The following is a 24,611-nucleotide window of genomic DNA, read 5'->3' as shown; positions in this document are numbered from 1 at the left end:
TCCATGTTAACATGATGGCATCAAACAGTTGAGGTCTTTACTTAACCACATCCCAAAGGTGCTCTTCTGGTTTGAGGTCTGGTGATGCTAGAAGCAGTTTGAGTTCACTGTACTCAACCCGTGTCACAAATTTCAATGTTCAAAAACTAGTTTGAGCTTTGACATGGTGCATTGTCCTGTTGGAAGCAGCAATCTGATGAGTTCATTGTAAACATAAAGGGATGGAGTAGCGATACACACGCAGCCTGTGATGTTTAAGCCACGCTCAGTTGGTACTAAGGAGCCCAGAGTGTGCCATCCCCTACATCATCACACAACCACAACTAGCCTGAACTCCCTGCTTTCATGTTTTAATTCTGACCCAAACATCCAAATGTTGAATGAGGTTGTTCTTCTTCCTCCTACTCCTTCCTCCTCCCTGCAGTGACTCAGTGTAATGGTCCAGAGAAGTTCAAGTGTCGCAGCGGGGAGTGCATAGAGATGAGCAAAGTGTGCAACAAGGTCAGAGACTGTCCCGACTGGAGCGATGAACCGATCAAGGAATGCAGTAAGTGTTCATTTTTATTTTTTTAATTAAAAAATGTAACTGAATTCATCCATGACTGATTTTTCAACTCTGGGTCATGCCCCTCTTAGGTCACAGACTTGCTCCTTTTCTGATTTTGACATTGATGCCTCACTGCAATGAAAAGATGAAATGTGTTCAGGAGATGATTTGCTTTTCAGCGAATTCAGATGTCTTTTCCTGCGGGCCTGAAAGTATCCGGGAGAGTTTATTTCAGGCAATGACATTCCTTCCTCTGTGCTACACATGGATTTATGCTGATAATATGTGGATTTTTTTTTTTTACGTAAATCAGTCCATGAATCTTTCATGCGTTCTACAGTTCAGGTCTAAATAATTCTTTCATGGATCAAACAACTCAACCAAAAGTGACTATCAGGCTTTCCACAATCAGAATACTAAATATATGAATTCAGCTGCAGCTCAAACAAATGAAAAGATCTGGAAATAATATAAAAAGAAATCTACAATCACTCATGAAGAAACTTTGACAAATTTGCATGACAATTCATGACTATTTATGTAAGAATGTTACAGATTGTTGTACAGAACTAGTGTATATTGTCAAAATGCATATTGGGGTACATAAAACTTATTCTTGGTGGCCAAACAAGTGTTCAGAGTGCTGAAATGAAAAGCAATGGTGACATCCTAACCACCACCACCCCACCCCCTAGAAATAATAACAGCTGTAGCTTGAGCACGTGAAAGGATGTTGGCCTGTGGCTCATTAAGCCTTACACCTTAATAAATCACACTGTATGTTCTTAATGATGGTGAATTTCAGCCATCTCTGTACTGACACTCTCTGCCCACAGACAAACTAAAGCACCGTGATCTGAAGTTTACGCCAGCTTCTAAGCTGATGCCATGCTGAGGGATTTTCTTCAGTTTGTCATGCATTTGGTTCATTTTCTTCTATTTCAGCTTCGGGAGGTTTTTAGAGATTTGCTCTGACCACCCAGAACATGTGCTTACTGTTGTGATTGCAGGGTTCTGGGAGATCAGTCTCTCCCTGCTGTTGGGTTTATTCTCATAATAATTATAGTTGTGCATTTTAAGATTTCAACAAGCGCACTAATTACAAACATGGTCTTTGTGCTGTAAGTACAGCCTTTGACTTTGTGCTGATGTAAATGATGGTCAGCCAAGTGCATGTTAAAGGAGGTAAATCCTGACAAGGATAGCAGTTGTTGGTTCTTGTTGCTGCCTGTTTCATACACATGCTTGATGTATAAAGAACAAGAGGACGACAACTTCAGAAAGCCAGATTCCTTTAATACAACAGGATGAAATTGCAGTTTTGTTTTAAAGCAGATTTAAAAGAAATTAGGCCACACCTGTTTACCCAGCTTTCATTATGGCACTGATGCTCCAAAGACCTCAACACAACACTGGTTCGTGCCTTTTAGTTACCACTACATACTAAAGGCAAATAAGTGTCTTAACAAACATTGCTCTGAAAAATGAGTAAAAAAGCAGTTGGTGTCCAAAGAACCTTTAAAAGACATTTAAAAGCTTTGAGAATAACTAGTGTCTTTCCTTGGAAGCAAAATATTAAAAATTGGGAATGGCTGAACAGTCGCTCGTCATCACTCTGGTTTTCCAATTGGTTGCTTATCTTCTGGCTACCTTACACAGTACATTGCTTCACGTCCACACAGGTTACTGATGCACGTTTTAGCCTTTTTGGTTTTAAATGTTTTTCTTAAAAGTTATGGGGCTTTTCCATATTGTGTTCCACCCTCTGAGTCTACTAACAAATGCCAATTCATGATATTCAAACCTCTTGTGGTTTGAAGATCTTTCAGTGAATACAATCCTCGTTTAGCTTCGACTCAGACTTCTCCCAAACCACCTTATTGTAACCTTTTAGATCTAATTGGACACACAACTACAGAGCTGTTTCCTGTGTTCCAGATTTTAACGAGTGTCTCCTGAACAACGGTGGCTGCTCGCACATCTGTAAAGACATGGTGATTGGCTACGAGTGTGACTGCACGCCTGGGCTCCAGCTTATAGACCACAAGACCTGCGGAGGTATGCGATCTCTGCATTACACAGCTTGGTGAAAAATGCTAAAAGAAAATTTTAAATCAGTTTTGACAACGCTGCAGTATTTAGCGTTGGGAAACTATTACTCAACACAGGATGAATGCATTTTTCTAAAAGGGTTCAAAAGTGTGAGACTGTCTGAATGTACACAAGTATAGGCATCCATCCAAAAACCAAACAACTTTGATACACTGAATTCAATCTAAAACCTTTAAGACTTAAGGAATATTTAATTATGCTTGCCCTCAAATATCTAATCCCATGGGTCAGATGGGCTGGTGGTGTTGTGCACTTCTGGCCTCTGAAGGGTTTGGCGTGTAATGTGATTGGGCGTGTCGTAATCTGTTTTCCTAAAAGCAGAAATCCTCTTGGTTACGTTTAGGAGGCACTGATCCGTCACAGTTCTGTTATTGAGCCAATCTTGGCCTCAAACCCTGCTTTGGATATTTGGTAAACGTGTATAATCCCATCTGTATGAACCCCACTGGTTCCACAGAAGCGTTAATCTACTCCAGGATGTAGAATGATCACTAAACTCTGGAAAACGTTTGATAAATTTACATCTAATTCTGATGAGAGCAGCTCGTCGAGTGTTTTGGCAAAACATCAGCGGCAATTAAAGCAAGTTTTAATTTGCATTTTGTGTATTCGAGGCTCAAATCACTTTACACTCATGCAGTAGGAATCCCAGGAACATCCTATTTTTGAAAAGCAAGATAAATTTTCATCAATACACACGGACTATACAGCTGTTGAGCCCCCATAGAAAGATTTGATTATTCAAACTGAGGCATTTAGCAGATTTGATAGATGAAACATGCCGCATACAGCTGTTCTTTCTTCACACACGCCTCATGATTCGCCTTTCTGCTACTCTTCTGCAGATATCGATGAGTGCATGAATCCTGGCATTTGCAGTCAGATCTGCATCAACCTGAAGGGAGGGTACAAGTGTGAATGCCACAACGGCTATCAGATGGATCCGACCACCGGCGTCTGCAAGGCTGTTGGTGAGTTAGCAGCTGGGTGATCTTATTAAAATTTCACCTCAACATTTTGATCATATTTGTCTATATTGTTGGCTCTGCCACTGTCTGGGTCCCGATCTCTGGATAATAACGGTGTTTTGCATCCCTCGAGCTAAACAAAAATTTGGTGTCTTGTAAAGTATTGTGGAAATGGGTCTCGTCTCCTGATAAGTAGCAAGAGTCTGAGCTGACCCCTCAGATCCTGCAGGAATAGTCCTGAGCAATGCAAACTTGGGCTCTTTTGAAAGATTATGGTGAAATATCATCTTCATGGCAGAAAAGACATTTCAGGATATATTCATGTACTGGGGGGGCAGCGGAGTCACTTTGATGCTCACATGTGTAACTGTTCATATATGGAGACGTCTGTCCAGTACAGACCCAAAAACTTGGATTTGTCCATCGTGATCCAAAATTGAGCCTCACTTACTCCTACTTTTCACAAACGGCTGCATCCAGTGTGTCTGAGCTGCAGTGGCTTTAGATGACACTGAACCCTTACAGATTGCTGATGTGACTGAACTGGCAGCTTCATGTCTGATCAGGGTTATGACCTTTGGTGTGCGTATGATTTGCTGCCAGACAGAAAAACATCTAGTGATTCACACTCGGTGTCTGAAGACTCTGTGTGGGAGAAAATTGTAGGCATTGCATTTGGTTTGTCATCGCTTATAACCAGCAGCTTTGAGGCTTTAGTTGACTAACTGCTTCACATACATCGAGGTAAGAGTGCTGAAAACACACCCACAGATCTATTTCTTCTTTGGGGGAGTTCACTCGGATTCTCCAGCTCCTTTATTGCCAACAGTAATATAGTTTGCAGCCCAAAAGAACTAAGTGATAGAGTTCAACCACTATACTGTGGGCTCTCACTCCGAAGCACAGCAAGTTCACGCCATTGACTCAAAATGGTCCATAATTTGCGGATGCAAAGTGATGATAGTGCCTTTGTATGTCAAATCAGTATTAAACTTTTAGGCTTGTTCGCTGCTAAAAAAACCCCAAAACACTTTAATGTCAGGAGAAGGGATGTTGACAGCATATGAAGGTCCACAAGTTGAAATGGTCTGTTTCTCTTTTCTGAAAGGCTTTCAGAGTGGAAAGCAGCGTTTTAACACAGGGCTCTTGTTGGATTGCATTAGTATTAAATGGGTGAAGCTAATTAACTGTAAAAACTGTGGTTTTAATGCAGCTTTCAGCTATGGAAAAAATCCAGCAGAATGACAATTCTGTGGAATAATGGGGAAAATGATGGGTTGGCACTAGAGCTGGGTGGTGAATTGATTTTTAAGGTGTATATTTTCAAAGCAGGCTTAGGATCACAACAATACCACGGCTGAACATTTTCATTTGTAAGTCGTTTTTTCGGGGGCGGGGGGGCAAGAATGAGTTATGTACAACCTGAGATGTACTACTGTGTATTTGACAACACAGGGTCTGGTGTTATCTGGCTGCAGGTGTCATCCATTGTAGGTCTTATGTGTTTCTGCAGTTAAAAAAAAAAAGCTTAATTGTTCAGCTTGTTGACAAAGATGACGCCTGTTCCCTTCCACTACTTTACTGATGAATAGAAATCAATGGGTGAAAACAAGCTCTCCTACTTTTAAGCACACAATAATCCCAATTCTTAAAATAGTTTTAAGAACTATGACCAATAATTTTGTCCTAAACAATAAATGGAAGGCATAAAATACTTTGGAAAGATTGTCGTCATTCAATAACCCCTTTCCTGTCCTCAGGTAAGGAGCCCTGCCTGATCTTCACCAACCGCCGTGATATCCGTCGTCTGGGCCTGGAGAGGAAGGAGTACACTCAGATTGTGGAGCAGCAGAGAAACGCAGTGGCTCTGGATGCAGACTTTGACCAGCAGACCATTTTCTGGGCTGACCTGGGCCAGAAGGCGATCTACAGGTAGGGTAGTAGGTGATTAGAGGGAATGACGCAGGCAAACGGGCAATAGAGTATTGTTGTAGGACTATGGGAGGCATTGACAGTGCAGCACAATGTAGTTGTAACTTCACAGGGTAAATGGATTTTATTTGTAAGGTAAACTTAAATTTTTTTTTCCTCTGGTCTGTTAAAGCAGTAAGTTTTTCTCGTGGCCGTGTTGCAATTCAGCTGCTTGATATTTTCATCAAAAAAATCTAAATGTGTAGAATGAAAGGTTCTATTTTACTGAGCTGCCTGCAATAGTTTTGAATTTTATGTGATATAGAGGTCTCAGACTGAAAGGATAATATACTGGGAGTCCTAGCAGCATTTGAAAAACTGTATACATGTATAAATTCTCTACGCATCTGTCCGATGCTGAACTCTTCTCCACTCAGCACTCTTCTGGACAAGCGTGTAGACATTGGCACCCATAAGAAAGTCATTGACAACGTGCAGACTCCAGTGGGAATCGCTGTGGACTGGATCTACAAGAACTTGTACTGGTCTGATCTCTCAACCAAAACAATCTCTGTGGCCAGTTTCAATGGTACCAAGCAGAAAGTTCTGTTCAACAGGGGCCTCAAAGAACCGGCCGATATTGCTGTGGATCCGCTGTCTGGGTAAGTGGACGGCTCATTTTGGTGTTGGATGAAACCCTTCTGATCTCCTGCTTATGGTCTGCTTTTACTTATGATTGTGTCGGTCCTACAGGTTTCTGTACTGGTCTGACTGGGGAGAGCCAGCCAAGATAGAGAAATCTGGTATGAACGGAGTGGACAGACAGGTTTTGGTGGCGACAGACATCCAGTGGCCTAATGGAATCACACTGGGTAGGAACAAACCAACAAGTCACTGCACGTTTTTCTTTAAGTCTGGGGTGTCTACAGGTCATTTTTTAAAAAATCTTAAATTCAGTCTGGATTGGTCTTAAATTTTAGTGATGTCACTGTGAGAATTTCAGCACAAGCACTTAAGCTGCCTGTGATTTTAATACTTTGACTATAAATCGCTTGGTATTTGAATAGTTCACTCTTTAACCTCCCAGGACCTGGCGTCCACATATGTGGACATCACATTTTGGGTTATTTAGACCAAAATACTGAATTTTGCTCTACGTGGGCCTGATATCCATTTACGAGGACATTATACCGCTACTGTTCTATCAAAATTTTAAACAAATGGCCTCATATTTGGCTCTTTTCTTAAAAAAAAAAAAAGGTTAAAAAAAAATAAATCTGGTAATTCTTTGGTTTTACATTCATCAGGCCCCAATATGACCAAATATCAAAGAAATTAAAAATGCATGCCGTGGAAGAGTTCAGGTCTTAGGAGGTAAATGAGAAAGAAGAAAATGAGTTGCAGAGAATCTTTGAAGAGGACGCTGCTCGACCCTGGCTTGCTGTTGTTTGAGTCTATTGTGTGATCTGTCAGTCTTTGATGTTTGCCCTCTGATGGAACTGTGTGTGGGACTTAACATGCAATTTGAATGAACTTTGGCTTGACTTTGGCCTCCTTTTCAATCAATTTTTGTAAGCTAAATTCTGAGTAACCAATTGTGCAGTCTCTAAGAAGAGTCCTTTTTTTTCTTTTTTCTTTTACCAGGTAACAACATAAGAGGGCGGCTGTAGTTAGGGGATTTTACATTAAATAAGCTGAAGTCCTGATGTATTCAGTTTAACAGAGTTGGTGAATTCATAGTAATACTAATCAATAGGCTAGTCTTGTTTTGTTTTTTTGTTTTGTTGCGAAGTGATGGTTATGTTGCTGTAGCAGCTGTAGGTTAGTCAGGCGTTCTGGTGAAATACAGATTCAAATATGTGCCTGTACAAACCAGTCTGAGTCAATGTTCATTTTATACATTGTTTCCAAAAATGTCACAACTCCTAGGTTAATGTGTTTTAAAAAGTTCTCATTCATCTGATTGTTTTGTTACATTGTTTCTAGTAAAATGGTGTAATCTCAGTATATACTTACAATAACTACAAGGTGCTGGAAAGCTTGAAAATACCTTACAGGAAATGCTTAGTGTTTTAAATTGACTTGGACAGTGACCTTTTACAGAAAGAAATGGGTAAACAAACTGCAGTGCGGCTTTCTTTTGTGACGTTTGCACCATTAAGACTAAAAGTCAGTTGATTCATCCTGTTAAAGAATCATCAGTACAACAATTTAATCTTTCATCTCATTCCACTTTTCTGTCTGCTTTCTACTTTCCTTCCCATTGTTCTCCCTTCTTTAGTCTTCCCATTTAATTCCTGCTTCTTCTTTTTTTTTCTTTTTACCCCAGATCTGATCAAAGGCAGGTTGTACTGGGTCGACTCAAAGCTGCACATGCTCTGTAGCGTCGACCTAAACGGGGACAACAGGAATAAAGTGCTCCAGTCTTCAGAGTACCTCGCTCACCCCTTTGCTCTCACCGTTTTTGAGGTACTGCATTTGTCTTTTCTCTAAGCCAGTCTGGGTCAGTTTATGTTGACAGCTGGAAGATGAACTGTCTGACCTGTATGTTGGGCATTAGAGCGCTTTACATCACATGTCTGAGGATAATGAACAAAACGTTTTAAAAATGTAGTTCTGATCCAGGAAATTGGTTTCATGACACAATCAGTTATTGCACATTGCATTTAAGAAATCTGTCTGGGAAAATTTGCCACAGACCTCATCGCCTGTGTACATGAGTTTATTTGCATGTTTTTAAATGTGTCTTTGGTGCCAGTTGCCTTGTCCTTGATGATGTTTCATCTACCAAAACAAACTGGTCCTAGTTTTAAGTAAAATTACAAAAATCAAACACAGGAAAGGAAAAGCTGCTCCCAGCTTCAAACCATGTACAAGTATGATAAAGACTTTTGTTGCACAAAATCCTTTAATCAACCCAGTCGCCCTCAATGTGTATTGTACATGATCTGCCAATGACCCACACAGCAACTATATGCAGACTAATGGAAAATGAACCAAAAAAATTTTTAAATCTGTTTTTTGCATATTTTATAGAACTGCAATGTGCAGGTACAGTGTTGACATGTTTTAGTATCCACCAAAACACTTGATGTTGTTTGTGTTTAACAACATGCAAAACAACTAGAAGATATTACCTTTCAAATCGAGTGTTCTGTGTACATTTTTACCTTCCAGTTCTTGAATAAAGACTTTCCCATGTGTTTGTGTGTGGGGTTTTCAGGTATTCTGTATAAAAGTATAGATGTGATGGCACATTTATTCACACGATGGCATGAGGTCTAAAACCATCATCAGATTTCTCCTAACAGCACAGTTTATAAAAATCCATCCATTTAATATCATCAGGAACATTTATGTTGAAGCAAAATTTTGCTTTATTTTGTCCATAAAGCTTTTCAGGGGTTAAATCGCGTTCAGTCATTATAAAAAGTCCTCGTCCTTATTTTATATTTTAATATATTAACACATGAACAGGCTTAACGTAAGCATCAAAAGCCATGTGGCAGCTTCATCAGAATATTTAGATGCAACTTTGCGTGCAGTGCAGGAACACCACACATGATCTGAGCAGATGTGACTTGTATTACTGTGGATTCATAAATTTCTTACAATTGTTGAAGGGCTACTCAGTTTACAGATTATTGTAGAATTAACTCTTATTTTATATTGGTATAAAACAATATCACAACAAATGACATGTAATTGTTTCTAAGATGTATAAATGTTGGTATGTTATGGCACTGAAATTGTTTCTGATAATTTAATGAGTCATATTAAACGTGGTGTTGGAGGACTTTACTCAAGTTATGATTTACTTCTTAAGAAGTCATGTATTGCTTCCTGAAGGGAATAAATTTCTTGTGCTACTTAGTGCTTTAGTGCTAACTCTGTTACAAAATTTCAGAATAAAGCCAAAGTTTTCATCAGTGTAAAAATCTGCCCAAATCTTAATGGGAGCAAGTTTTCTTGTAATGACACAAAGCTGACACTTTATTGGCACTTAAGCACTTGTGTGATGACAGTGATTTATGGAAGTTTTGTATTGCTGTGATTGAGAGGACTTCAGTGTTAAAGTTTTTGTTTATTCTTCTGCCCTTTGTCCAGGATCGAGTCTTCTGGACTGATGGGGAAAAGGAAGCAATCTACGGTGCAAACAAGTTCACAGGCTCTGACGTGGTTACGCTGGCCAGCAACCTGAACGACCCCCAGGACATCATAGTGTACCATGAGCTCATTCAGCTGTCAGGTAAGAAAGGAGGGAGCTGAAACTAGCAGAGGAGGAACTGATGGATATTAATACTTAAGCTTGGAAATCTTTACTCCTGCAGGCTCAGTGACATCACAGGAACCCCAGTATCAGAGCTGATGTCACTTCTGAGTTAATGAAAGCTAATGAGGGGAAAGTAATCAGAAATTACTGTAATTACACATGATCAAGGTACAAGGAGTGCCAGTGATTATAATTTTAAGCTGTGATCATGTCGCCATTATTGACGCGAGTTTTAATAGCTAATGATGCAACCAAGTTGAGAATCATGTAAAGGGTGTAACAGAGGAGGCTAGTACGTCGAGCCCCAATCTTTAATTTATCCTCACATGTTTGTGAAGCCTTACAGTCACATGTTGTGCTCTGATTGGATTATAAAGGGAAACATAAGCCAGTCGATCCTCTTAAAGTTCTCATAAGAAAGGTAAAGATCCATGACCATTGAGCTCTGTCAATGGGCTATACCTGTATCAATGAGATCACCAGTGGGTCCAACACAGTACTTGTATAGAAACTCAGCAGTATTTGTTTCCATGATGTACAGTATACTTATGTATGCAATACATACCACCACTTTAATTTTGTACACTTAGAAGCTGTAGTTTCTTGATATTTTGTGGTAAATCTGTAATATTTAAACACTTAGTCTATCAAAATGTGTCCTCTTGGTTTTTAATGATCATGTGTGCGAAGATCCATAGGATGAAAATGTCGACGATCACACTATGGATGAGACTTAAGCCCTAATTTTGTTCCGTCAACCTGTGGATATACTTCATAGTAGAAGAGGCCGTTAAAGCTCCTTTCACTGTGGATTTAATGTACCCATGTGACACTTGTTAACTGAAATGGTTTGATTAGCTTTTATTTGCTAACCTTTGTGTGCAGGTACTAACTGGTGCTCAGAGAAAGGTGAAAATGGAGGCTGCAGCTACATGTGCCTGCCTGCACCACAGATCAACAAACACTCCCCCAAATATACCTGCGTGTGTCCTGAGGGCCAGGAGCTGACTGCTGACGGCTTGCGCTGCAGACCTGGTGAGTCACGGCACCCTCGCGGGCTTGAGTTGTGTTTTGGCACTTCATCTGTGTTTACACCTGGCTGAACCCCGGAGCAAATCTCACCAAAGCTGCAAACTTGAATGCTACAACATAAATTTTGACATGTTTATATAATTGAAACAAATACTAATGATTTGTGAGCATTTGAAGTACGAGCAGTATTCAGATACATCTGAAATGTGCCAGCAGCAGTTGTTTATAAAGTCTGATGGTACAAGTCATGATCTGCGTACAAGCTTATACTGTAAAATGGTCCAGCGCTTGTAAAGATGCCATACAGTTTTTTGTTTTGGTGACATGAATTTCATCCAGCTCTTTAATGATCTCTCATGTTTGGACAAGCATTTGCACACATACTGTAATTATTATCTATCCCATGCAAAGGCGATGTTCTGTTCTCTGCATTTGTTTTCTCGTGTTAGCAACTGTCATTAATTTGTATACACAACAGAACTTAGTTGCAGCCACCATTTAAAAACAGGGAGTCAAGACTCTGGAGACGGTACCACAGGCCTGGCAAAAACCAGACAGGGTGGATCTTTGCTAGTGAAAACAATGCTGCTGTTGCACAAACATTAGCTACACACTTGGTGAGCTAATGACATTGACTTGTCATTAATGTTAAACACAACACTGCATGCTTATGAGTGATGGCTTGAGATGGTGCATGCAGTATTTGGGCAGTGTCCAGCCTCTAGATTGGATTTTTTCTTCCTTCTTTTTTTTTTTTTAAAGTATTTTCCTACTTTCAGTCTGGTCAGATGGTCTTGTTCAATAAAAGCTGTATGGCCAACCACATGACACTGTGTGGATTAGTGGAACAGCAGAGCTGTCTGTGGTTCTCACATTACTGCTTCTTCACAAGCATACTTTTTTTATTTTATTTTTTTCCCCCACTTGCAGCATGAATTAAAAAGTAATGTAGGGTTGTCAAGAACATAAGAGCTACAAGTTCAGGAAGTAGCCAAGCAAGCATTCACTTATGTTAAAGCATCTTAAAAATAAATGGTAACCACTCCCAGTGCTTTGGTTCTGTGGGCTGCCGGGCTTGAAATATGCTGACGGAAACCCTGGACTGCATGATCTTAAAAAATGCAAATGCGGTGTTAATCTAAACACAATGAAATATTTTATTAGTTGTAACATGGAAAGAACATGGAGGGAAAGTAAATCTTCAGATTTACATGAAGAGAAACCAAATTATTCAGCAGCAGGAACATCCCATCAGAGGTAGAGTGGTTTCTTGATGAATTGAGAAAATTGTGCACACTCCTGTCAGTTCTCATTTCAGTCACTATTGTGAATCTCCAGCAAAGTGGCTTTAAAAGCTCTGCTGTTTTTGTAGTTTGGACATTTGAAGCCCTAAAACACAATACAGTTAGTAAGACATTAATACTGCATGAAAGTATTAGGAAAAATGGAAAGCAGGGAGGTGCCAAACCTCAGCGGTTCTGAGAATGTGTACACCACCTCATTGTGTTCACACATCCACCTGGTTTTTGTTTTTGTTTTTTGTTAAGCCAATTGCTTCCCTTCCTTTCTGCTTCATACCCCCTGCTGCTCATTTCAAATGTGACTCTATTAAAGAAAAGGTAAAAAGGATCTTAGGTTTCACAGGTTAGCCACCAAAACACAAACAGCTGGAAGATGGAATAAATTCAGTCTAATTCTACGGTTTTCCAAGCATGTTTCCATGGTGTGTGCTCCCACTGTGTCTTGGTTTCTATCTGTATCCATGCCAGCCAAAACCCCAGCTGTCTGTTTGTATTAGTAGTCTGACAGCTGAACAGTAGCTGAGTCACTCGGTGTTGTGATCCAGTTTTTCAGCACCTTTTTGGCAAGTCTCAACATCGTCCTCCTTCACATCTCAGCTGCAGCTTCGTCTCCTCCTGCGTTGGGAAGTGTTTCATCCTGACAGCTGAAGTGTCGGATCCTGACGTTGATCCCTCTTCCACTCAATTGTTGCGTTTTGCTGCTGAAAGTAACCCCCAGCTCTTGTTTTTGTTTGGTTTTTTCCCCCCTGGGGGTTAAGTCCCACCCTGTGCAGTCTTCATTTCTCTGCACTGAGTGGAGCGTGACTGTTAGTGCTGTAGCTGAATGGACACAACACCAACCATGAGATTGTTAAAGGTTTTCATTTTTAAATCATGAGAGCAAGTCTGTGGCTGACCTCGGCTGCTGTGGAAAGATCTGCCACAAGATTTTGGAAGCTGATTGCAGGGATTTGGTCTGGTTCTGAGAAAGTGCTTCAGTTTATCCCTCCAGATCTCTGACCTCAACCCTTTGGGACAATGATTTAATTGATACTATTGCCGTCATCAGTCCTTGTTCTTTATTGACCAAGTTATTGAATCCTGATTTATTTCTGTTTTCATAAAAAGGCATGAACAGGTCTTTACAAATGCAGTGCAGCTGTCTTGTCTCAGATTCTGAATGCAGAATCTGAAAATGGAATTTGTATGAAGTCCTTGCATGTGATTGAGTTGTCACACCAACCTGCCAGCCTTGATGGATGAATGAAGCTTTTCTTAATTCAACATCCTGAGTTAAGGCTCCGTGCATACCAGTCATACCACAGCCCACATCACTCTGGGCCTGGCTCGTAACACCGGCAGCATTATGTAACACTGGGTCAAAAAGGCCAAACAAACTCTTACCATAGTGTAATTATAATTCAAGACATTTATCACTGCTGAGCCTAATGGGTCCAAATTCTGAAAATGGCCCCAGGCTGAAATCTTGTTTGTTTCTGATGAAGAATAAAACTAAAACCTTAATTTCATGAGAGATGAAGTTGGCTACTGATTTCAATCTACAATCCCCAAGCAGGGACGGATATTATTAAATAACTTAGAAAATGCAACTACAGACCAAAACGAAAGCTGGAACCAAAGAAACAAATTATGAAGAAGCCCTAAAAACAAGTACACAAACTGTACTGTGTGTAACACCCTCCTTTCAGTATTAACCAGACTGTCATAGTTGAACTATGCTTACAGATTGATGGGATGACTGGTTTTAAAAAAAAAAAAAAAAAATGTGCTGGACTGGCTTAATCTTGACATGAATAATGGAAAAGGCTGATTGTGCCCGTTTCATGAAAGACTTGCACAGTATTGTGAAATGAACGTCCTTAGGAAATAAACTTGTACTCTGAACTTTTGAAGCTTGATTATGAAGGATTTCACCGGTTCCATGATTCCTCTTCAGTGACTGGAGGCCTCTTATTCACATTAACTCAAAGAAACAGTCTTTTGATTGTTTTGGCACCGGGACCAAATATTCTCCAGTTCAGTTGTTTAACTGCTGGTTCCCCTTTTGTAGACAACTAGTTAAACCACATAAGACACATCCTTTGCGTGAGAACTTCTGTAGACTTCAGTAAATATTGACCGTAACTATTGTTGAACTGGAGTTTAGTTTGACATTATTGAGAAGATGAGGGGGTTGGTTTCGGAGCAGAAGCATTACATGTGGCCGTGCAATAAACATCTCCTACTTTTTCATTTTTATTGGTCCGTTGAATTGCATACTTGTGCAACACAACAGCTTTACTTACTAGTAATTAAAGCATTGAACATTTTCCCTGAAAGCAATCTTTTTGTCTAATTACTTCACCAGTGTTGGGTAAGTTACTTTAAAAAAGTAATTAATTACTAATTAGTCAATATTGTATTTAAAATACGTATCTAATTACTGTCAGAAAAGTAACTTAATTACTAAATAAGTAATTTAACTAAATACTACTAAAAATCCCTGTAAACCTTGAGTGGACAAACAATAGAAATTAAACTCTTTAAATAATAAATACATTTTTTAAAGACGGAGACTCTACAGTACGCAGCGGTAGCATCTCTTCCACAACGTAGCCAGCAATCATTTTTTTTAAGCTCACCTTCAGACTCTTTCTGTGCTGCTGAAGTAAAATCTAGTTTTGCCTGCTTAGCAGGAGTTGCCGTGGTGTTATCCATGGATGATTAACAAGGATCAAGTGTTCGTCTATGCTCTCGTGTCAGGCGCTTCAGTAGATTACTCGTGCTATTAACAACGGCCGACAGTTGTTGGTTTTTTTGGGGGGGGTTTGTCTCCCCAGGACATAGCTTACATATTACTGTAATGTTCTTGTCTGCTTGTTTCAGAAAAGTGAAGAGTGTGTCAATTTCATAAAACCGCCACTCGCTTCAGCCGAGTCCGACATCTTCCGCTTTAGAATACGACTATGCAGCAAACTGGCGAAATGACGTGCAGCTGCACTACAGCGATGTTAAAGCGGCAGAGTTTACTTCTACGTTTAGAAGACAAATTATTGAAATTAAATAATGATATTCAGCGAGTTTAATTATTTTACAATGTAACACAAGTACATTGTAAGTAACTGTAATTAAAATGCCTAAAAATGAACAGTAATTACTACTTTTTCAGTGGAAAAGTAATTTAATTACAGTAACGCATTACACCAACACTGCACTTCACTGAAGTGTGCTTTGTGCTCTGGATGAGACTGTTGGCTGATTTTTGGCTGCAGAGAAAGCTTACACTGTGGCATACTGATAAAATGAAGGCAAACACTCCTGTTCCTTTTACTGAGGCTCATGCTTTAAGATGCACGGCATGGTGCTGAGATGGATCTAACAAGCCTGTATATGGAACCTACATGTAATATATTTGCAGGCAGCTACCATTTAACGATTATATGGGACCCTAATCCCTTCACAGCATTCTTCAGTAACTCTGACTTTAGTTATGGACCTGCATGTATTCCATATTCTGAGATATTATAGGGAAAGCGGGTTCAGGAACGGGTCCTTGGAGAACTCCGCACTCCCACTGTTTGATACCTTTTCAGATGTTTCCAGTAGCACTACTGTAGTTTAACCTTGTCTCTGTACTTTGACAGCTGAGATGGCTTTAATGTGATTGCAGATTTTGCAAAAGATAAGTTTCAAGTGAAGTTTTCAGTGTTTGTCTAGAGCAAGACTACATCTGCTTTAGGGCTGCCACGATTAGTCGACTAGTCATGATGACGTCGACTATTTAAAATCGTCGTTTGTGGCAGCCCTAATCTGCTTGCATCGGCACTCAAATTTCCGGCAACTTCGTAAGATTTATTTTAACTTCGAAAGCAAGGAGTTTGGACACCAGAAATGGCCAAGTACCAGTGTGTTTGTTACTGTTAGATCTGAGAATTGTAAGAATTGTAGTAGTGCACTAAAAAAAAAATCAAACTGCAGCCCTTCTCTCCTTCTGCCTCTTTTATTTGCCAGGGAAAGGTTGCCTAGAAACACTGTCCTCTTCCCTTAGTAGTTTCTGTCTTGAGCAGTCCAGCTCCTTTTTTGCTGCCACAGATTATCCTTTTCATAGTGAAGCACTGTAAGATAGGAACCTGACAGCTGAATTCAGCACACACTCTCTCCTAATTGGACTAGAGCTGTAGACCAAGACACTGGTGTACACAAAGTACTGGAACATCTCTGTGACGACTCTCTGCACTCCTGTCCTCCAGTGTGAAAGTCTCTCTAGTTAGCCTGTTCGGCTTTCTTTAAGTCTTCTCCACTTCCCTCCTCATTTTTGAGTTCTGGGAGTTTTGACAGGTTTTACAGCTTTTCTTAGTGTACAATATCTGGTGGTTTTTAAAGTTTCATTTTCCTCAGATCTATTTTTTACTCCCCCCCTTTTTTTTTTTCTTTTTTTTTTAAATATATAGGTGAAGTTTTATCAGAGTCCCTTGGCCTCGTGCACAGCAGGTCAGCTCTGTAATGGTCTAAATGTTAAAGGCGGGAGCTCGTGAAAGGGAAACTCGCTGGTTCAGTCAAATACAACTGTTCAACAGTTTCCAGCTGATTTTAAATATGCTTGAGTGGGCACTCAAACAAATTTAAAATTCCTCACTGACCTCAGCATAATCCTTGCAGCACGTTCCAGACTTTTCAAACTTGATCCATTCAGCTGCCTCTCCAGAGAGCCTCAGGCCTCCTCCAGCTGTACCGTCTTGGACTGCAGCTGGTGATTTAAAGATGTGCTGCAAGCTGGAGGGGCACTATAACCTGAGCTTGCAGCAGATGGAGAATTGGCTCATGTGTCACTGTGCTGAGCAGAGCAAGGACTAAATTTGTCAAATGCAGTCAAAGATGATGCCTAGAGACCTCAGCAGCAGATTCTATTGTTTTGTTGCAAAATATTTGCCGAAGAGTGTCCAAAACTTTAACTGAAGGAATGTCTTTCTGTAGGTGTGCATGCCTGCATCTACAACCAGAAGATCAGAGTAGGCCCATAGTTCTCAGTGTGGTCCACAGTGGTGGCCCTTTAGAACACTTTATGAAGCTCCCAGTGCAAAAAGCATCCACAATAGGTCCTTTCTCTTCAGATTCTCTGTTCAGTTTCTCTTTAACTTATAAGATGAATTCTAGATGGTCAGCTAGAATGAAAAGAGAAAAGTGCAGGTAAATGTTTAAGCGTTTTAACTTGAATTCAACTTGGAGCATTTTGTTTCACTCATTTGATTTTAAAAATTGAAGTGTGGGGCATGAGCTCTAATTCAGCTTTTGGTGGGTCATTCAGAAAAAGCTTGAACCACAGCTGTAATAGTGTCAGGGTGGTAGAACATAGTTATCACTGCTGTAGTTAGAAAGTTTTAGTCCAGCCTCCGACATTGCTGAGCATGCAGATTGATGCTGCTGGGGTTGCAGAGGGGCATGTAACAGTGTTTTCTGCATGATGGTGGTGGGTAATACTGTGGTTATGAAGATTCCCAGTTGGCATTTGGGTCATTAAAGCTTTGATGCCATGAACTGTGCACCAATAAATTCCTGGTGCTCTGCAGCAGACTTTACAGCCTGGGTTCTTTGCAGATATACAAGGCCTTTGTGTAGTGAGCATCCCTGCAGCCTGAGTCACCATCTCATAGACTGTTAGGGAACCTCGAGCTGTCTCCAGACTCTAATAACTGGAAGTACCACCCTGACTGGCGGGATGTGAAAGTGCATACTTGTCTTTATCTCCTTGGCATCTGTGTTTGCAGTTATGAGATTGATTCTGTACAGACCTGTTTGTATATAGTTTTTTTTTTTGTTGCTGTCTTTATATGAAACTGTATTTTCACGCCTGTCTGTCCTGTTAATAAATAGTGAGAATAGTGTGGGAGGAGTTAAAATGGGATGCCTGTCACTTGCTAAAAGCGCCTCCACCTTCCTCGTAGTCAAAGGCTTCGTTGTCACAGGCCTCGTTGCTCTTTACTAAACCAGCAGATAACACATTTATCCCATTTTACAGCCGTCGCAGCTGGACCGAATGGGGAACTGTAGAGTATTGTGCAGCTGCAGTTTGGACCGGCCCTAATCTTGTTAGTGTGGCACAGGGGGAGAGAGAGTAATGAGCATTGCTCTTCACTTCAGGGTTTGGACCTCAAACTACTACAGAGGGATTCGTATAACAGTCTTTAGAGGCAACTGGGGAGTGTTTTTCCTTCAGACTGCACCATCTCAGGCTGAAATGCAGTGCGTTTCATGGATTTTGCAACTCTGCTGAGACTTGTTCCACTGTTTATCATTTGGTATCATTCATCACAGGTCCCATCTTTCTATAAAGCTGCCAATATTATATCCAAAATTTCTGAATTATCTGAATGAAACATTGTCTAATTAAATATGCTTTTTTTTTCTTGCCGTTCATACACAAACCTATAAAAATGACAGGCTGTTTATATTAAGCAAAATGCATACTGAGACCACTGTTTTACAGACTCTCCTAAATGTCCTTGCCTTTTATCAGATAAGTTTTCATTGCATTTGGAATTTATTGATTATTGGATTAAAGTCAAATGTGAAAGTCAAAGGAGTGTGGCAAACACGTGCTTTACCCTTCTGCAGATTCAAAGGCTGAAAGCTTGCTCCTGGCTTTTCCTGTTTGCCCAAAAAGTAAAGTTGAACCAATGCCTCAAAGATGAGCCTTAGTTTGCAGGTGCTTGCTTTGTCATTTTTTGTGTGTGTGAGTTTGGGGACATACTGACATGTTGGAGTGTAAAACCTTTCTAGGGTCTGGAGATGTAGTTTTGGAAAGGAGATATTTGGTGTTGGAAGGAAAGAGGTGAGCTTACCAGACACATGTAGCACATTGCTTATCTCTACTTAAGGCTATGCTCGGGGTTATGTTAGCTGATGCTTGTATAACATACCTGAGACTTTGATCAACCCGTCAATGGTCAGGGTTACGTATGTAGCAGGTTTTTCATGATGGCAATCTGAGCTTTTTTTCTAAAATGACTGCATTTGAGCCTAATGATGTAAAACCAGAGCTGTGTACATTTTGCTTCCCAATTATACATTTGCTTTTGTTTCCCATTGACTGCTTATAGCCATCCAGCTAGCCCCACCTTCTTCATGACATATGACAAGTGTCATAGAAAAAGTGGTCTGTTATGGAAAAGGGAAGTTTTGACCTGACAGTCTCATCATAACGGCCAAAAATATTGTGCCGTCTGAGTAAAGATAATTGCAACCAAAAGAATTAATGGCCCTCACACAAAGTTACTGCAGTTCAATTCCAATTTTAATCTTTGCAAGTTTTATGAGTGATTTGATCTGAAAATGTTTTTCTTTTGTAGATAAAAGTTTTGGAAACTGCTTTAGTTTGGTCTTGACTGTGTTAATATTGCTTTTTCAGTCTGACTTGTTCATTTCAAGCCCTGAGACATCCTAACACTGCTGCCTCTGCTAATCAAGATCATATTGATCCAGCTATAAAGGTTGTATTGTTGCTGTAGCTGTCCTTCCTGGTTGTACAGATGCTGGTAGAGACGTCCTGATTGATGCTTTTTTTTTTTTTTTTTTATAGTGCGCTGCAGCTTTCAATCTGTGAAATTGCCTTTGAGTCGTCCTCTCACTTGTCCAGCATTCGTCATATCAAAGCAGGAGAACCACAAGGGTAATGTTAAAGATGTGACATTGCTGCTGTTGTGATGGTTCTCTACTTGGCTTGGCTTTCCTCTCACTGAACAAAAATGGATCAGTGCTTCAGAGCATTTATTTACTAGCTTAGTCTCCTGAGATCTGGTCTATATTCAAAGAAGGCCTACTTGCATGTGTGCTGCTTGGGTTTTTTTTTTTTTTTTTTATAAATGGGACACCCTCTGTTAAGTTTTGTGTGTGTGAAGCATGATTCTTGGCTCTCTCTGTACAGACCCTACTTTCAAAGGTCCTTCAAAGGATACTGGGAAAGGTCTAATACAGCCACCCTCAGGTAAAACTGTTGGCTGCGCTGCGTTTGTCTCTGGCTCGCTTTAAAGAATGTTGGGCTTGGTTCAAAAATATTACAAAAAACAGGCTTTTCTCCTCCCTCACCATGGATCAAGGAGGCATTTTCATTTGAATTGTTAACTGGGGAACATCTGACTTAAATGTTTTTGGGTACAGCCCATCCTTCCCCCAACCTACTCATTTAATCAGCTTTTTGTTTGATTAAAGCCAAAATTAAAGGTTTCTTGTGTCCATGGTGCTGTGGAGATTTTTAACCACTTGGAGCTTGCTCTTTTTATTTTTTCACGTCTGTTATGCTAGCTTCTGCTTGTGCTTTGGTGTTTATCTGTGCTGAAGATGCACAGAAGGTGTTTGGGTTTTGTTTTTTGTTTTGTTTTTAATATAACACAGTGGGCTGATTTCAGGTAGTCAAGTAGCCTGCTGGTGTCAATATTAACCCTTTCAGGCATAGTGGTCACTACAGTGGACAGCTATTCAAAGGCTGTTTTCTTGTATTGGTATCAGTGCTGATGATATGCCTGCACATAAACCACTACATTGGACCCTGATGTCTCACTCCATACGCTGCCACCCACTGGTTGTTTAATTTTACTATAGATGTGTGACGTGTGTCATTGTAATTATCTAACCCTGTCATGCATGAATTATGACATCAATCAGGATTTTTTTTCTCAAGTATTTTCATCTTTTCATGCGGGTACAGGCAAAGAGGATGGCCATTAATGTTCCATGAATCTGTAAGTTCTCAAATGTGATTAATTGGCCTTCGATTACTGTAACGCACTTGGTTGATAAGCTTGCAGGAATTAGAATTGCAGACACATAACTGCAGTGTAACGGGCAGTTGTTGCATCAGTGTCTCTGTACAGCAGTATTTGTGCTCAGTGATTTTAGAGTCCATTCCTCTAGTGTTCCCCTTATTGCTGCCCACAGAAAATGATGGGAACTCATCTTGGCTTTGTCCAAAATATAAATTATGGAACCCAAATCTAGGGACAGTCTGCTCTGTGTATACACATATTTAACAAAATATGAAAATGCCTGGGCCACAAAATATTTGCTCACCCTCTCAACATCCAGCAGGTCAATAAGCTCCTTAACAGAACTACCTGTAGCCAAAACGACACAGTAACTCTAGACGAGTCACTCTTGACCTGATGAAATCTTAGTCTGAGAATATCTGCGCATGAACATTAATGAGCTGATATAAGTCTCTAAATATATTTGAGTACTATACATTTTGCACAGAAAAAACGAATATTTCATCCAAAGGGACAAAGAATCTATTAGTTTATTTAAAAAAAAAAATAAAAAAAAAACTAGGATTATGTCTCCTGTGCTGTTAAATTTGATTTTCAGGTCATGTTATCTAGATTTCATTTATTTCACTCAGGTTAAAATTTTATTTAACCTGAGGAGCTGAGAATTTTGTTAAATCTCAGCTGCATAAATGTGCTTCTAATCTCAGGTTCATTGTTGTGCAGATAAATGTAATGTAGGACTGTGTGTGAGGAAGTCCTCTCAGGTCTCTTGTTGCATGTTTAACGTTTGTTGGAAACAAAGCGGGCATCATGTTGGATGTGTGACTTGTCGGCCATGTGTCAAACATATCAGACTCACAAGGTCTAAAATGTGATTACTGCATAAACAACTTCAGGAACTTTGTTCTAATCCTCTGTAAAATGCTAAAAATGCATACAGCAACCCTAATCAGAAACACAAGGTCTGCTGATGAGATCCTCCCCGTTTCTAAAGTGGAGTTTGTTCTCATGAATCTCATATAGGCAATTTGACCACGGAGGGTTTTTTATGCTGTACTTAGAGGGAAAAGCTGTTGTTTGCCTCTGTTTCAGCTGATTAAACCACAGTTCATTACACTATTAAGAGCACAGCACATGAGCAACACCTAGTGGCAGGAACAAGGAAGCTTCATCACTAGAATCACTTTCCCATTTAAAGTTTGGCATAATCTGGTAATTAAGACGTGACTGTTATATTACTGCAACACAAAGGGATTGTAGCACAAATCCTTCAGGCATCATCAAGAAATGAAGTCGTGCAAGAGAAGCAAGAATCAGCAATTCTCAGACTGTAACCCCCTCCTTCCCCAACGCTGCTTTTCAAACTGTGATCTCAGCTTTCTTGGGAGAGCATAACATTTGTGCTTACACCAAGAGTTAAAGAAGTCTTGCAGTCCTGAACATCTTAATGTCCTATTTTTAGATGAGGTGTTGCAGGATGTCAAAAATCAAAGAAAGAAAAATAGACTATCAACAAACGACAGAACAATGAATTAATCCTCCTATGAAATCATGCCCAAGTATCCAAAGCCTGCTATATCCTCTTCCTGTCACTGAGCTCCATTGTTGCTGCAAAACACTGTTGCATTGTTCTGATATCCTTCATTAACATAAAGACACAGGCTGTAGTTTAGTTTGACGCAGCTCCAAACACTTTCTTCTGCTGATGGAAATGCTTTATTTAAACTGTAATAAGCTGTTAAAGAGCTTCCACTTTACTCCTGACGGGTTTTTTGACACGTTATAGAAACTAAAAACCATGTATGCTGGTGAATTTTAGAACTTGACAGTTTTGTTTGAATTTAAGCCATCATTCTATTTATAAAAAACTGTCCCACATGGAACAAGAGAAGTCTGAGCTTATAACTTTGTCCACAAAAGCTAAACAAAATGCCCTAAAGTCTCTTTATCCAAGTGAACCTGGATCTCAGACTGAAATCTTCTCGAACACAAAGACTGTTTGACTGTCTGTGTGTTTCGCTTTGATTTGGTAGACAAGACATTTATTGCAGCATAATGATTCTAGCTGATATTTGGTAAACAAAGTGAAGCTAAGGATGTTCTAGCTTTAATAAATCAAACCAAAGATTTGGACAGATTGAACTTTGATTACCTCTATTGATTTTGTCACATATGCGGTCAGCACTCCAAAATGATGGTTTACGCTATTTGAAGGGTGAGGTATGAATTCATTGAAAGGATGAGGCCAGAAGTTTAATATTTTACTCTGAACCAAAATGTTGACATGTTGCAAGAATTTAATAGTTTCACAAAGGGGGCCAGCTGGTAGTACGAGCAAATCCAACTTTCTCTTCTGAGGTCTGTTACTGCGTTCAGCCAAGCTTTTCCGCCCTCACTTGACACTGATACAAGAACACACTGGGTAAAGTAGACTGGGGAAATGAAAGACTCATCAGATGCTGTTTTCTTTAAAAGATTAAAAACCAGTTGCCAAAATGATTTTGGATTTTCACTTTATTCTGCTTCTTGATTGGAAACCTAACTGGTAGTCAAAGTCTAAGGAAATGTTTTTAAACTTGTTGGCTGTTGGCATGTGCCTTGTTTTGTCTTTCAGAAGCCAATGTGAGCACATCAATTCAAGTGAATTCGACAGCCAGAGGTTCTGCTGCTGCCTGGGCCATACTACCCGTCTGTGAGTAGATGCTGCCCACACACTTGCGCAAACTAATTAAAATCCTCATTTCAGATCCTTGGCACTTTTTGGGGGGGGAGTTGATTTGACTCCTGACTGTTCGTCTCTCCTCTCAGTGCTACTGGCGATGGCGGCAGCAGGCGGCTACCTGATGTGGAGGAACTGGCAGCTGAAGAACCAGAAGAGCATGAACTTTGACAACCCAGTCTACCTGAAGACCACAGAAGAAGACCTCAACATTGACATCACGAGGCACGGCGCCAATGTAGGACACACGTACCCCGCGGTGAGTGAAGAATCCACGAACAACGTTAACTCAGGGTAGTGATTAACAGTTCGTTCCAGATGAAAATTTAGACTGGGAATTTGGAAATTTCAGCTCGAGACATTTTGTTGGTGAAACTTTGTAAAGGTCTGAGCTGCAGGAACAGTTTAAATGACGGAGCTTTGATTCACATGTTGGTGTGCAAGGCATCAAAATAATAAACTATTCTAAGCAAATAAAAACAACCCAGGAGTAACTCGGTGCACCTGTCACCTTAGGTTGTGAGCAATCACTTACAAAATGTTAGCTCAATTTACTCATAAACTATTGGAGCTGTAAATAAACCATGGCCTCAAATCACCAGAGTAACTAAAACACGCAGCTGCTTATTTATGCAAACAATACCATCACTGTACATGCATTCAGTCAGTAGGTAACCAGGCGTGGGCAGTGGTAGAGGACTGGTAAAGAGTCCTTGTAAGTTGTCCTTAACAATGCCTGTCTGTTTTTTACCCCCTCATACACCTCGCCAGCGTTTTGTGTAATCCTCCCAACAAATGAACTGAACCAGTCACGTAACCTCCTCAGCGAAGGTGAAAATAACCACAAGCTGCAGTTTCTGAGCAGCTTAAATGATTCCAGCCAGGGTTCGGAAGATGGAGCCTGCATGTTAATGACCTCCACTCTCACCATGACCTTGTGGCCCGTAGTAATCCTTAATGTTCATTGTTGGCCGTCTGCAAAGCATGTATACAGATTAAACGGATTAACC

At 40.1% G+C, this 24,611-nt stretch overlaps 1 protein-coding gene across 1 annotated transcript in view; it reads left to right on the top strand.

The window, feature by feature from the left end:
- The window catches only part of vldlr (very low density lipoprotein receptor), a 62,787-nt gene that overhangs the window by 37,289 nt on the left and 887 nt on the right, over positions 1 to 24,611 (top strand). Inside the window, exons 8-18 of the mRNA XM_085357966.1 lie at positions 425 to 547; positions 2,486 to 2,605; positions 3,505 to 3,630; positions 5,388 to 5,559; positions 5,976 to 6,200; positions 6,292 to 6,410; positions 7,868 to 8,007; positions 9,646 to 9,787; positions 10,697 to 10,846; positions 23,497 to 23,574; positions 23,691 to 23,860. Of these exons, the coding sequence (XP_085214092.1) occupies positions 425 to 547; positions 2,486 to 2,605; positions 3,505 to 3,630; positions 5,388 to 5,559; positions 5,976 to 6,200; positions 6,292 to 6,410; positions 7,868 to 8,007; positions 9,646 to 9,787; positions 10,697 to 10,846; positions 23,497 to 23,574; positions 23,691 to 23,860 (1,565 nt within the window). The remainder of the gene's footprint in view (positions 1 to 424; positions 548 to 2,485; positions 2,606 to 3,504; positions 3,631 to 5,387; positions 5,560 to 5,975; positions 6,201 to 6,291; positions 6,411 to 7,867; positions 8,008 to 9,645; positions 9,788 to 10,696; positions 10,847 to 23,496; positions 23,575 to 23,690; positions 23,861 to 24,611) is intronic.

This window comes from Diplotaxodon limnothrissa, linkage group LG7, assembly GCF_057381915.1.
Source record: "Diplotaxodon limnothrissa isolate DT_005_m linkage group LG7, D_limnothrissa_male_GT1.1, whole genome shotgun sequence".
In the NCBI taxonomy this organism is placed as follows: Eukaryota; Metazoa; Chordata; class Actinopteri; order Cichliformes; family Cichlidae; genus Diplotaxodon; species Diplotaxodon limnothrissa.
Note: the sequence above shows the minus strand (reverse complement) of the source record. Positions and strands in the feature narration are given on the sequence as shown.